The following is a 13,857-nucleotide window of genomic DNA, read 5'->3' as shown; positions in this document are numbered from 1 at the left end:
GGTGTTCCAGTGACCCCCCCTCAGCACCATGTGGACCAACAGCAACAGTGACATCACCCCTTTTCCAGAGGGCTCCATGTACTCGTCATCGTCCCACAGCTCCCTCTCAGACTACCCTGACGGTTGCTGTGGTTTGGCCATTCCTGGAGGGTTTTATTAAACACCTCAGTCTCCCTCTGCGGTGCAGGAATATCGACACACAGGCCAGGAAGCCTGGTCTGGCCTGAGGGAGGAGCCTTTAAGTTAGGAGAAGTAGGGGTCAGCCAGGTAAAGAGCAGGAGGAAGAGTGCTCCAGGCAGAGGGCTCAGCCTGTGCAAAGGTCCTGAGATGGGGAGGAGCTGAAAGGTAAGAGGCCCAGAGAGGCAGCCAGTGAGGCTGCAGGGAGGCCTAACTGTTCACCGCCCTTTGTCTCAAGTAGGGCAAAGGGGACAGAGAATGGACAAAAAACACCAACTATGTGCTTCAAGTTCATTCTCTCATTGACTCCTTATAGTGATCTCTGAATGGGGTTGCCACATAGCCAGCGAGGCTCCTGGGGGGTCCAGCCAGCCAGCTACCCATCCACCTATTCACCCACCCACCCACCTATCCACTCACTCATCCATTTGTCTGCCCAACTACCCGACTGTCCATCCATCCGTCCACCCAGCCATCCCATCTATCTACCTAGCCATCATTTATCCCTCCATCCCTCCATCCCTCCACCCATCCCCAATCCACCCAACAATACAAACATCCACCCACCCATCCACTCATCATCCTTCCCATCTGTCCACCCACCCAGCTCCACCTACTGATCCGCGGAGCCCAAACCTGGCTCATGGCTGTGTCCCTGCACAGGGCTCCCATCCCACACCCCTCTCTGTGTTCTGGCCCTCGTCCCCCCTCCATTGCTCCCTTCCCTCTCTGCTCCAGACACACCTGCCTCCTCGGTGACCCTCCAGGGCATCAGACACCTCTCACCTCTGGGCTCTTGCCTTTGCTGTGCCCTCTGCCTGGGGTCAGCCAGAACCCATTCACCTGTCCAGGTCTTGGCAGCAACATCCCCCCTCGGTGGCCTCCCTGACCCCTGGGCTCCGTGTCCTGCAGTCCAGCCAGCTCCTCCTTCCAAGCGGCAAGCACTCCATGCCACTGCATGCATCTGTCCACCTTCGAGACCACCCAACTTGGGGCTAAGAAGCCAAGACCACCTCCTCCCCGTTGGCTACGTGGCAAGGGGTCTGTATGGTGGATGAAATTTTCTAATTTCATCCCACTGATCGATAATCATTTCTTTGGCACCCCTTGTGTGCCAGTCTTCCTACATTGAGGCTGGGGCTCCCCCTTGCCCAGTACCCTCCCTCCCTCACCGGCCCATGCCCTGGTCTGGGCCTCTGCCTGCCAGGCAGCCGGTGGGTAAACACACCCCGCCTTCGGCCTCCCGCCCCATCCATCCCTGGCCTGAACAAGGGCCTCCTGTTAATGAGCTGGGGTGGGGGCCAGAGAGGGGCAGGAGGAGGGAGGAAGAGGAAGGATGAAGAATCCGGGTCAGGGCCCTGGTTCCTGTGCTCTCTGCTGCCCACCCAGCCATCCTCTCGACAGCTGCAGAAGCCTGGGGGGGGACCCTCTCCCTGTGGCCTTTGTGGGGGGGGGAGTGTGTGACTTCCTTTCTGAGCATCCAGCGCCCAAACTGAGGCAACAGGACAAACCGGCCTCTCTGAGCCTCAGTTTGCTCATCTGTAGAGTGGGGACGTTAATGAGGGCCACCGTGGAAAGGTGCTCAGCACGCTTCTCGTGGACTAACTTATTCAGGTCTCATGACATCCCTAAGATGTGGGGGCTCGTGTTGTCCCCATTTCACCTGGCTTTTTACTGCTCCTGTTAAGGTGCACTGAACTTTAGCCATTTCTATGCTTCATTTCATTAAGCAGAGAGAGAAAGAGAGAGGACAAAACCTGTGTAGTTAGCCCCACAGGCTGTCTCCCTGTAACACAGACACAGGCTTGTTTTACTCTCACCCTACAAAACTCTCCTTCTATGTGAGAGGAAAGGAGAGAGCAGCAGGGTGCTCATTTGCTCTGCCACAGTTATCTCTGGAAAACTCTAACTCCCTTCTCCAAAATCAGTACCCGCTGAATGCCACATGGGTCAATTCCAGTGGGTTCCCTGTGAAGTTCTTTCTCCTTCTCCCCTGCGGTGACCCTTCAGCACACTCACTAACCTTGAGGATTCAGAATTTACAATATAATAAACTTTTGAAGGTGGCTCTACCCGCCCCCACCACCTGCCCCCCCCAAGAAAAAGAAAAGAAAAAAGAAGAAACCGAGGCACAGACAAGTTAAGCAACCTGCCTCAGGCCCCACAGCAGAGCTGGGATACACGACCCAGGGCCTCCATGCTGGAAAAACAAGACCTTCATCGCTGTGCCCTGCTGCCCCACCCCCCTCCATGAGGAGTTCCTGCCTCCTGGGGCTGGGGGAGGGGGAGCAGAAAGGGGAAACACACACATGTGGGATGGCAAGGTTTTGAACCCTTGGCACTTGCTCAATAAAATTGTAGCCACTATATTTATTGTTATCTCTTTTTTTTAATCAGCTCCTTCCTGGGAACTTGGGACGGGAGGGGGACAGGGTTGGGGCAGATGGAAAGTGGGAGTGTAGGCAGGGCTACCAGAAGTTCACAGTGTAAGTCAGGGTGGGTGTGCCCGACTCCAGTGTCTGGGTGGCACCCTGGCACCCACTCCCATACCCCCAACTACTTGGTCCTTCTGGAGAGATGGGTCCAGTGAGGCTGTCTGAGGCAGGCTGGGTCAGGCTCTCAGCTACGGAAGCAGCCACGGCCAAGTGGCCTCCCTCACTGCCCTGATGAATTCCCCAGACCCTGGGCCTGTGGCCGGGCCCGCCCAGGGCAGGGCAGCTGCCTTCCCGACATACTTTCCCTTTGGATTCACGAGGAGAGGCGGCTGGGTAAGCTGGGGGCGCCCACATGTCTCCTGGCCCAGCAAACCCCTGCCAGGAAGGGCCCGGGGGCCCCATCACACAGGCACCAGCCCCTCTGCTCCAGCCTGGCCAGGGTCCCGGAACCACTGGGTCTGGTGTGATGGGAAGGGGAGCTGGCTGGGGCGCCAGCCAAAGGCTCAGGCCAGGAGGTCCTGGGCAGCAGAATCTTCACAGCTAATGAGGGGCCTGGGCCAGCATTTCTTGTCTGGGTTCTGGGGCAATGAGGGGGGTGTGTGAAGGCCTTAGGGGTCCCGCCTTCCCCAGTTCTAATTCCTGCTGTGTGACCTCGAGCTGTCTCGTCTCCTAAGGAAAATGTGAATAAGGACAATCTGAGGTGCGACACAGTGTGTAAGTCCATATTGTATAGCAAGGCTAATTAGACATCAGACACAGGTTAGCTCATTCACTTCTCTCAACAGTGATCACCCCCATTTTACAAGTGAGGAAACTGAGGCACAGAGAGGTCATGCAACTTGCCTGAAGACACACAGCAAGGCTGTACCCAACCAACATTTGAACCTAGACCATGTGGCCCCCAAGTCTGTCCTAAAGTACAGTGGGGGCCGGTATTACTATTATTAATAGTAACGATGTCACATGAATGATAAGGAATATGAAGTGATCAGCTAATCCTAGTAGGTAACCTCATAGCTCAACAGCCTCCTCTCTCTGCACCAACAGATTCCCAGGCTACGAGAGACAGAACAAAACAAGACAATCCCAGTTCCCAGAGTCAGGCCATCCCAACCTTCTCTGGCAGGAATATTCTATCAGGCGTCCCAGAGGGCTGTCATACAGCCACCAGCCCCTGAGCCCGGCCCAGAAAGAGCATGGAGGGCTTCGTGGAAGAGGAGGCATCAGAGCCTGGACTTGAAGAAGGGTAGAAGGTATTTGGGGTGATGGGGAACAGTATCCGTGAAGACTGGTAAGGACACCTAGAGTGAGTTATTCTGTAATGTGAGAGTGCTGTAGTGTGCTTGAGAGAAGGAGTCACTGCCTGGAAGGAGGATTTCAGGGTTGGTGAGATCCAGGAGGTAGGATCTGAAACCAGACTGCTTGTTTGGGCCTCTGTTGTCTGGTCTGCAAAGTGGGACATCTTCAGGATCTCTGCCTTTGCTGTTCCCCCTGCTTGGAATGCCCTTCCCTGCATCTCCCCATGGCCTGGCCATGAACAAGGCCATGTGCGTCCAAGTCCCAGCCTCGTGCCCAGCCTGTGGCAGAGGCCTGGCTTCCATACGCCCTTGTCTCAGTTGCATGAGGCACACGCAAGCCCACAGGCCCTGCCGGAGTTGTGGTTTTCCCAAGAATTCCGGTGCCAGCCGGGAGTGGCCCCCAGGTGTGCTGGACGCCAAGGAAAACAGGAGGTGAGCTCATGGCCCGGCCACAGGCAGCAGGCAAGGTGGGCACTGTCAGGGCACAGGCTTCACTAGAAATGCCCAGGTTGGGGCTGACTGCTCCGACCCAGCCTCCCCACCAGGCCCACCCTCTCCTACTCACCCTCTGTGGCTCCCTATTGCCCTAGAAGACAGCTTGAGCTCCGCACCACTGGTACTGCATCTCCTGAGCCCCAACATCTCTCCACCCTGAGATCATTCCTTCTAACAGACCAGGCTCATTTCTGCCGCAGGGCCTTTGCATATTCTGTTCCTCTATCAGGAGTGCCTACCACCATCTTTTTGCCTGGCCATGTCTTCCTCACCTTCCTGGTCCTAGTTTAGTGTTCCCTCCTCCTCTGAAAAGCCTACCCAGATTCTCCCCCACCCCACCCCGCCCCAGGCTAGTTCAGGCACCTCATTGGAGCTCCCACTGCTGCCTGCGTATTCCCATCACAGCTCTGGCTCCTTAGGGTGATTATGCAGCTGCCTCCCCACCAACCTGGGCTCCCCTAGAGGGAGGAGCCCAGTCTGGCTTGTTCATCCTGTGTTAAGAGTCCAGCCTAGGACATGACACATAGTAGGTGCTCAATGTGTGTTTGTGGAATAAATAAATGTGTCTGAAACTTCCCCACCTCCAAGCCATAGGTGCTTCCCTCTACTGATCTGAGTCCTTCTTTCCTTGAGGCTTCCTTTCCACCTCCTCCAGGAAGCCCTTGGTGACTTCACTGCAACCTCCCAGGAGAACAGATCTGGCTATGACCCTACTCTGAATTCACCCTTGCCCCTTGCAGTGGCCTTAGGCTAGCCACTTCCCCTTTCTGGGCCTCCATTTCCTGATCTATACAATAGAGGCTTCCAGCACTTGGAGGGTGGGGTGGACAGGGTTAACTCCAGAAAGTTGAGGTGTTTTGTAGCTCAGGAGGGAGGCTGGCTGGGAGGGACGATTTTCCTGATTAGCAATAATTTTTATTTTTATTACAGACTGTTCCCACAGCAGTTGGAGCGGAGCTCGGAAGGTATGGCGAAGTCTCCACAAACAGAAGCCTTGGCCACCCCCCACAGACCTCCTCCAGCTGGAGCCCTTGAATTTGTGCACCCCCCTGCTGAGGATGGACCCACACACAGCCCATTACACAGATTGGGAAACTGAGCCGGCTCCGGGCCAGGCTGCCCCCACCCACCACTCACCAGCCGGAGAACCACAGAGAGGGAAGACCATAAAGCTGATCCGGGAGCCACTTGGAACTCTCTAGACTTGGGCAGGGAAACTGAGAGTCCTGCTCTCGTTTGATCCCCCCATTTTCCTGTAATAATGATAATCATTAACAATGATACTTATTACCTCCATTGTACGGGGGGTGGGGGGGACTGAAGCACAGAGAGACGGCATTTGCCCCATTTTGAAGCAAGTGAGGAAGGAGCGGAGGACCAGTCAGCCTGACTTAAGAGTGAAGGGGGGGTGGAGGCCCTAACCTTTAGCCTCTCTTGACTCTGTTTCCCCAAGTGTGAGCTGAGGGAGCCACCATGGGGATCGCCTCATACTCCGCTATGTCCTAACCTTGGCATACAGCAGGCACTCCATAAATAAGTGAAAGAGGTCTGGAGGGTGGTCCCACCTGACAACCCGCCCCACCGACCTCTACACTGTTTCCCCCGTGACTCAGTTTCCCCGCTGTGTCCAGGTTCAGCAACACCGGGCGGGGCCTTGAACGTAGAGACCAGCGCCATCTGTTTACCTTGCGGCTGGACGCTGGGCAGGGCTGCGGGTGGGCCGTCCCGGAGCCGGCTGCGCCGCCGGGATAAATAGGCCCCGCGGGCCTCGTGGGCAGCAGAGAGCAAGCTGCAGTCCAGCTCCCCGTCGCCGTCATGGTTCCTGCCGCCGCCTGCGTTCTCCTGCTCACCCTGGCCGCCCTCGGCGCGTCGGGTCAGGGTCAGATATCACTAGGTAAGCCGCTCCTTCCCCCACGCGTGGCCTCGACCCCCAGCCACACCGGAGGACCCACGAGGCCTGGGGTCGCGCGGCTCCTAGGGGCTCGGGGACTGTTCACCGGGACGTGCAGGACGGAGAAAGCAGGCAGCAGGGCGGACGTTCAAGGAATGAGAGCGTCCCGGGTTCCAGCCGAGGCGCCCTGAGTACTTGTGGTGAGGGTCTTCAAACCCCGACGCCCCATCAGCGCCTCCTGTCGGCGCAGGTGCAGATCTGGGCCCGCAGATGCTTCGGGAACTTCAGGAGACCAACGCGGCGTTGCAGGATGTGCGGGAGCTGTTGCGGCAGCAGGTGCGGACCAGGGTGGGGAGACAGGGAGTGGGGAGGAGAGGAAAGAGGCCTGGAAGAGGATTGGGGTTAGAAGAATGGGAGAAGCAGGTCCCGGTGGAGAGGGAGAGGGTTCTGGGTACCAAGATCCGGGGAGGAAGTTGTAGAAGAGAGGGAGAGGGGAGTCCCAAGGGTAGAAGATTCCGCGGGAGAAGACAGGGGTCCATGAGGGGTTAAAGGAAGTCCTAGGGAAGGAGGGGAGGGGCTGGGAGGATAGGGAGTACGGGGTGGGGTGGGGATCCGAGGGGAATGAGTGGGCCTGCGGGAAGGGTGTCTGGGGGATGGGGAAGGGAGACCCAAGGGAGGAAGAGAGGGATGGGGCCCCGCTGACTACACCCCATCCCCCCTTGCCCGCAGGTCAAGGAGATCACGTTTCTGAAAAACACAGTGATGGAGTGTGATGCGTGCGGTGAGCGCAGCTGGGGGCGGCAGAGACGCGGCAGGCGGGAGATGGAAAAGAGACGGGGAGACAAAGACAGAGACAGCGAAGGAAAGGCAGGGAGGAAAAAGACAGGAAGAGACGGAGGCTGGCAGAGATGGAGAGTTTGCATGAGGGATGGAGAGAGACGAACAAGGAGGGGAGACAGAGACTATGGGAAGGGAGATGGTGGACACACGAAAAGAATCAGAGGCCATGCGAGAGATGCAGGGAGATGCAGAGACGCTGAGGGAGAAGCAGAAAACGGACGGGCGCGGAGACACAGAGACTGAGAAAACCTGGCGGGCCCGGAGCGTGGTCCGGGGCGGGGTCGCAGAAAGCCCGGGATCTCGCCACGCCCCCCGGGGAGCTGGGAGAGAGGAAGGGGCGTGGTCCCGATAGACTCTGCCCCCGGGCGTGGCCCTGACCCGCCCCCCTTCACTCCCCGCAGGGATGCAGCCAGTGCGCACCTCGGGTCTGAGCGTGCGGCCCCTATCCCAGTGCGCTCCCGGCTTCTGCTACCCAGGCGTGGTCTGCACTCAGACGGCGAGCGGCGCGCGCTGTGGACCCTGCCCCGCGGGCTTCACTGGCAATGGCTCGCACTGCACCGACGTCAACGAGGTGCGCTCGCCCCCCACCGCCCCCCCTAACGCCTGCCCCCACAACTTCCCACCTCCCCAACAATCTCCTCCCCCGCTGAGGGTACTCACCCGGAGGACCTCTTCACCTCTGCGGGGGCACGTCCAGACCACCTTGCCGGCGGGGGGCCCTCACCCCGACCACTTTCCTCACCACCAGTGACGCCGGTCCAGCCAACCCCCTCCCTAGCCAGTGACGCCCGCCCCGACCACTCTCCTACCGCCGAGACTGGTCCGCCCCAACGACCTCCCTCACCTCCGGGGCTCACAAGCCCCAACGGCCGTTCCACCCGTTCCACCACCGCGGGGCCCCCGCCCGGACGACGCTTCCATCGCCGGGCACGCACGCCCCGACGACCACTTCCCCCCTCTGCTGGGGACGCTCGCCCTCGCAATTCCGTCCCCCACCCTTGAACACCGAGCTCAGCGGCTCCCGGAACAGCCCCCTCCAGGCACTCCCCTCTCGCCGCCAGGTCGCTCCCCTGGCCCCATCAAGGCAAAGTCGCGTCTGACCCCTGGGACGATGACGTCTGCCCCACAAGGCACCCCGTCCCAAGTGCTGGAGGACGGCCCCTGAATTTTCTAAGTTCAAACCCCCAAAATCGTGAGGTGCCACTCTCGAGAGGGCCCACCTCCTGCATCCTCTGACCCTCCTTGGCCCTTCCTCCCCCAGTGCAACGCCCATCCCTGCTTCCCCCGCGTCCGCTGCATCAACACCAGCCCGGGCTTCCGCTGCGAGGCTTGCCCGCCGGGGTACAGCGGCCCCGCTCACGAGGGCGTGGGGCTGGCCTTCGCCAAGGCCAACAAGCAGGTGAGGGCCATGGAGGAGTGGGAGCCAGGAGGGAATGGGGGGCTCATTTTGTCCAATAGACTGGTCCTCCAGCCTTGCGGCCATTTTCCTGCCTCGCTTCAGGGAAGGGGTGGGGGACCGGAGCCTGCGGGATGGAGAGGGAAAGGGTCCTCATCAGGATGGTTGAAGTTGGGGTAGGAACGGAGGGGAGAGGTAGGATGCAGAGACGTGAACCGGGTGGGAGGTCTGAGGGTTTGTGCGTGTGGGCGGTGACCTCTGTGCTCCCTGCCATCCAGGTTTGCACGGACATTAACGAGTGTGAGACAGGGCAGCATAACTGCGTCCCCAACTCCGTGTGCGTCAATACCCGGGTAAGGCCCGGGAGGCGTGGGGAAGGATCGAGACACCGGGGGTGGGTGCGAAGTGGCAGGCAGCCCAAGCTCACTGCCCGCGGCCCGGGCCCAGGGCTCCTTCCAGTGCGGCCCTTGCCAGCCCGGCTTCGTAGGCGACCAGACATCTGGCTGCAAGCGGCGCCCACAGCGCTCCTGCCCCGACGGCACGCCCAGCCCGTGCCACGAGAAGGCCGACTGCATTCTGGAACGCGATGGCTCGCGATCGTGCGTGGTGAGTGCTGGCGAGCAGGGAAGGGCGTGGCGTGGGTATGAAGGGGTGAGGTGGGGTGGGATGGGTGGCGATCACGCCGGGGCACCTACTCACTACCCCACCCGCAGTGCGCCGTTGGCTGGGCAGGCAACGGGCTCCTCTGCGGCCGAGACACGGATTTGGACGGCTTCCCCGACGAGAAGCTTCGCTGCTCCGAACGCCAGTGCCGTAAGGTGGGCGGGGTCTGAAGGGCGCGAACTGGACGGTGATGGGCGGAGCTTCCCGACCACGCCCCTCATGCCCAATGTGTCTGCCCCTAGGACAACTGTGTGACGGTGCCCAATTCAGGGCAAGAGGACGTGGATCGCGACGGCATCGGAGACGCCTGCGATCCGGATGCCGATGGGGACGGGGTCCTCAACGAGCAGGTGGAGCCAACGTCGGATTCTAGGCAAAGCGGGGTGGGGGTGTGGCTTGGGTGAGGGAAGTGGCCTCAGAGGATGTGGACTCGGGGGTACAGGAGGAATGAGGGCGTCTCTGCGGAGGAGGCGGGGCCTCGGAGATGGGCCGGTCTGGGGAGTGACATCTGCCCTTCCAGCCCTCTTCCCGCCCATTAACCGGCCCTGTCTCCCAGGATAACTGTAAGCTGGTGCGGAACCCAGACCAGCGCAATGCGGACGGTGACAAGTGGGGTGATGCTTGCGACAACTGCCGGAACCAGAAGAACGACGACCAAAAGGACACAGATCAGGACGGCAAAGGCGATGCCTGCGACGACGACATCGACGGCGACCGTGAGCGCCGCAGCAGGGGGGAGGGGACAGGGAAGGGCTGGCACCGAGGGGCGGGGCTTGCCTGAGGGCGGAGCTAGGCTAGTTAAGAAAGCCGCAGTGGGTGAGCTCGCCCTGGACTCCAGGGACCATGGACTGTGTTCTGGTGGGCGGAAAAATGCAAGCTAGGATACCACGCAGAGGGCAAAAGGCAGGAACATTTGGAGAAGGGGAAGGTGGGCCCTGTGTCAGATGCTGCAGGGAGTAACTAGGAGAACAGAGCCGTGAGCTTGGGGTTTAGGGCCAGGGAGGTGCCAATTTTACACCTGGGGCAGACACTCAGGGTGGTGCATTCAGAGTGCCCGCGGAGGGTCCCCCTGAGCTTCCCCTGTGAGAGTCAGTCCCCTCACCCGCCGCCCAATCATTAAGTCTCTGAGGCTTGGGCCCGTGCAGGAGCACTTGATTTAACTTTGTAGCTCCTGGGAGCCACTAGGACTCTGTCCCAGGCTAGCCCCAGGTTTGCAGTTGCCTTGCTGGTCAGCCTGGCCCGGCCCCCATCTTGGGATCCTGTGCTGTCCCCTGCTTCTCACAGGGATCCGAAATTCGTTGGACAACTGCCCAAGGGTGCCCAACTCAGATCAGAAGGACAGCGATGGTGATGGTGTAGGGGATGCCTGTGACAACTGTCCCCAGAAAAGCAACCCAGACCAGGTGAGCGTGGGCCACACCCCAGCTGGGTCAGATCCCTGAGATGAGCTCCAGACTAGTTAAGGAGACTGAAACCTAGTCTAAGCATGGGAGAGGGGGTGTTCCGTGGGGTCAGGATGACCTTGGCTCTGGAACTGGCAGTGGGTGGGAGGATACTGAATTTCCCTGCCCTGATTTCCGACTCCTGCATCCTTCCTCCCCAGAGGGATGTAGACCACGACTTTGTGGGAGACGCTTGCGACAGCGACCAAGACAAGTAAGGAAGCCATCTGGGGTGGGAGTGGGGATGGAGGGTGGGCGGGCCCTACCCAGCACTCTGGGAAATCTCACTGTCTCTGTGTCCCACCCACCAATTCTAGGGATGGGGATGGGCACCAGGACTCACGGGACAACTGCCCTACAGTACCAAATAGTGCCCAGCAGGACTCAGACCACGATGGCCAGGGTGACGCCTGCGACGAGGATGACGACAACGACGGGGTCCCCGACAGTCGGGACAACTGTCGCCTGGTGCCCAACCCAAACCAGGAAGACTTAGACCGTAAGGCAGGGGGCGGGGCCTGTAGTGGGATTGCGGCTGGTGTGGAGACCTTGGCAAGTGTGGGCGGGACGGATAGCAGGTGTGCGCGTGACTGGGACTTGGGCGGGGCTGGCGCTGACCCCACCAACGTGGTCTCTCAGGTGATGGAGTGGGCGACGCGTGCCAGGGCGACTTCGACGCGGACAAGGTAGTGGACAAGATCGATGTGTGTCCGGAGAACGCCGAGGTCACCCTCACCGACTTCCGGGCCTTCCAGACTGTCGTACTGGACCCCGAGGGCGACGCGCAGATAGATCCCAACTGGGTGGTGCTCAACCAGGTTGGGACCCGGCCCTGGAGGAAGGTGGTGGGAGCGGGTCCTAAGCTGGGGGCGGGGGAACCAAGAGCCCACGCGGCCGGCCTGAGGCCCTTCTTCCTTTGACCCCTTCAGGGTATGGAGATCGTGCAGACGATGAACAGCGACCCTGGCCTGGCTGTGGGTGAGACAGGGAGAGCGGCAAGACGGTGCTGAGTGCGGAGTAGGGGGCGGGGCCAGAGGAGGGCTGGGGCGGGGCGGGGCGGGGCCAGGGGCAGGTCTGAACTCAGGAAAGGCAGAGCCAGGTTGGGACTGGGCTCAGGGGCGGGACAGTTCGGGACTCTGAAGGAGCGTGGCCCTAGGCGGTTGGCAGGCTCAGGGGCGTGGTCATGGCTGGCCTCGGTGGGTGGGGATGGGGCGGGTCTGTGGGTGGAGATCTGGGCCTAGGAGGCAAGTTAGAACCCAGAAGGGTGGGGGCGGGGGGGCAGGGCTCCGGTGGGGGTAGGGCTAACGTCCTGGAGCCCCACTGCTCCCCTCCCTTACCCCAGGCTATACGGCTTTCAATGGCGTGGACTTCGAAGGCACGTTCCACGTGAACACGGTCACAGATGATGACTATGCGGGCTTCATCTTTGGCTACCAGGACAGCTCCAGCTTTTATGTGGTTATGTGGAAGCAGATGGAGCAGACATACTGGCAGGCCAATCCCTTCCGCGCAGTAGCCGAACCCGGCATTCAGCTCAAGGTGTCTGTGGCCCTCCCTGACCTCTAGGTCCCTGTGCTCTCTAGGAGGCCCCAAATGCTTCTGCAGACTCCCAAAGTCTTGACAGCCCCCTCTCCCCTCTCCCCATCACTCTATGGACCTTAGCGCCCTCCCAGCCCTTCCCTGGATTCCCACAGGCCCTCACATACTCCCTCAGGGCCCCCCATCTTCCTTTAGGCCCCAAAACCTTCTCATGGAGCCCCAAACTTTCCCTCAGATTCCAAATCCTCCTGCAGAACCTCTAGACCCCAGTATGTCACTGAAACCCTGCAGTAAATTCCCCAAATCCTCTCGCCCCGTTTATCCCATAGGCACCCAAGACTTTCTATAGGTCACTAAAGTCACCCCTCCAAATCCTGTCAGACCCCAAACCTGTCCAGGAATTCCCAAATCCTCTCGCGAGATCCCAGACCATCCCTGCCCCCCATATCCCACCTGCAAATCTCCATGTGACCCTCAAGAAAGCTCCCTTGCAGGTCTCCTGTCCCATCCAGGCACCCTCAGGTCCCCCACCACTGCCAAGACCTGTCCCAGCAGGCAGGGTTCTGGGGCGCTCCGGTAGCCTGTACGGTCTCTGACTCTGTTCCCTTGTCCCTGGGCTTGGCAGGCCGTGAAGTCCTCCACAGGCCCTGGGGAGCAGATGCGGAACGCGCTCTGGCACACAGGGGACACAGCATCGCAGGTGCGGCTGCTGTGGAAGGACCCCCGCAACGTGGGTTGGAAGGACAAGACATCCTACCGCTGGTTCCTGCAGCACCGGCCCCAAGTGGGCTACATCAGGTGGGGACCCCGCCCCTGGCCGATGGACCAGGAGTCCCTTGCTCTGTCCGGGCTCCTGGAGGTTCAGGGGGCCTCAGTCCCCTTATCTGTAAAATGGGAATGATATGGGCAGTCAGATAACTGTGTCTGGCTCTGGGACATGACACCCCTCCTGAGACCCAGGACACAGCAGCAGGTCCTCAGATTGGTGGGGTCCCACTCACTCCGTGTTTCTCAGTCCCCACCAGGCACTCTGCTTTAGCACCTGCTGTGTCCATCCTCTCACACAGGGCAACTGAGGCTCAGCTCCAAAGCCCTACCTGCCCTGAGTGTGGCCCAGGCGAGGGGGGGGACACATGGCCCCCACTCCCAGATAGGAGGGGACCCATCTTCCAGAGCAGACGCCAAGGACTCTGAGGGAAGGGCCTAGCCCAGGGCCCGGCCTCACCATCCCATCCTCCTCACAGAGTGCGGTTCTACGAGGGCCCTGAGCTGGTGGCTGACAGCAACGTGGTCCTGGACACAACCATGCGGGGTGGCCGCCTGGGGGTCTTTTGCTTCTCCCAAGAGAACATCATCTGGGCTAATCTGCGCTACCGATGCAATGGTGAGGGGAACGTCCTGCCAGGGAGGGTGGGGAGTTCATCCTGCCCAAGCTCACTCCCCTCTCGCTTGCTTGCCGTTTCTCCCCAGACACCATCCCAGAGGACTACGAGACTCAGAGGCTGCTGCAGGCCTAGGGATGGGGGTAGGGACCCACTGCTGGAAGATGGCCACCATCATGGCTGCCCTCACTGCGACAAGCAGGGAACTCAACACCTGGCTCCAAGGGGTGGCCGTCCAAGAGGGGCTCAGAGAGGACAGAATAAAGTGTGTGTGGTGGAGTGGCTGGCTGCTGTCTCTG

At 60.2% G+C, this 13,857-nt stretch overlaps 1 protein-coding gene across 1 annotated transcript; it reads left to right on the top strand.

Annotated features, from left to right (window-relative positions):
- Positions 1-6,160: 6,160 nt before the first annotated feature.
- Positions 6,161-13,837, top strand: COMP (cartilage oligomeric matrix protein). The gene is made up of 19 exons (XM_026500563.4): positions 6,161-6,299; positions 6,547-6,632; positions 7,026-7,077; positions 7,538-7,707; positions 8,398-8,535; positions 8,811-8,885; positions 8,980-9,138; positions 9,246-9,350; positions 9,438-9,545; positions 9,752-9,911; positions 10,480-10,598; positions 10,799-10,851; positions 10,955-11,136; positions 11,277-11,455; positions 11,567-11,615; positions 11,980-12,176; positions 12,802-12,974; positions 13,421-13,560; positions 13,647-13,837. Exons 1-19 carry the CDS (start codon positions 6,221-6,223, stop codon positions 13,691-13,693), a joined length of 2,271 nt encoding a protein of 756 aa, XP_026356348.1. The 5' UTR covers positions 6,161-6,220; the 3' UTR covers positions 13,694-13,837.
- Positions 13,838-13,857: the final 20 nt, after the last annotated feature.

The sequence above is a fragment of the Ursus arctos genome, unplaced genomic scaffold (assembly GCF_023065955.2).
Source record: "Ursus arctos isolate Adak ecotype North America unplaced genomic scaffold, UrsArc2.0 scaffold_14, whole genome shotgun sequence".
NCBI lineage: Eukaryota > Metazoa > Chordata > Mammalia > Carnivora > Ursidae > Ursus > Ursus arctos.
The sequence above is the reverse complement of the archived record's forward strand: the minus strand, read 5'-3'. Positions and strand labels throughout refer to the sequence as shown.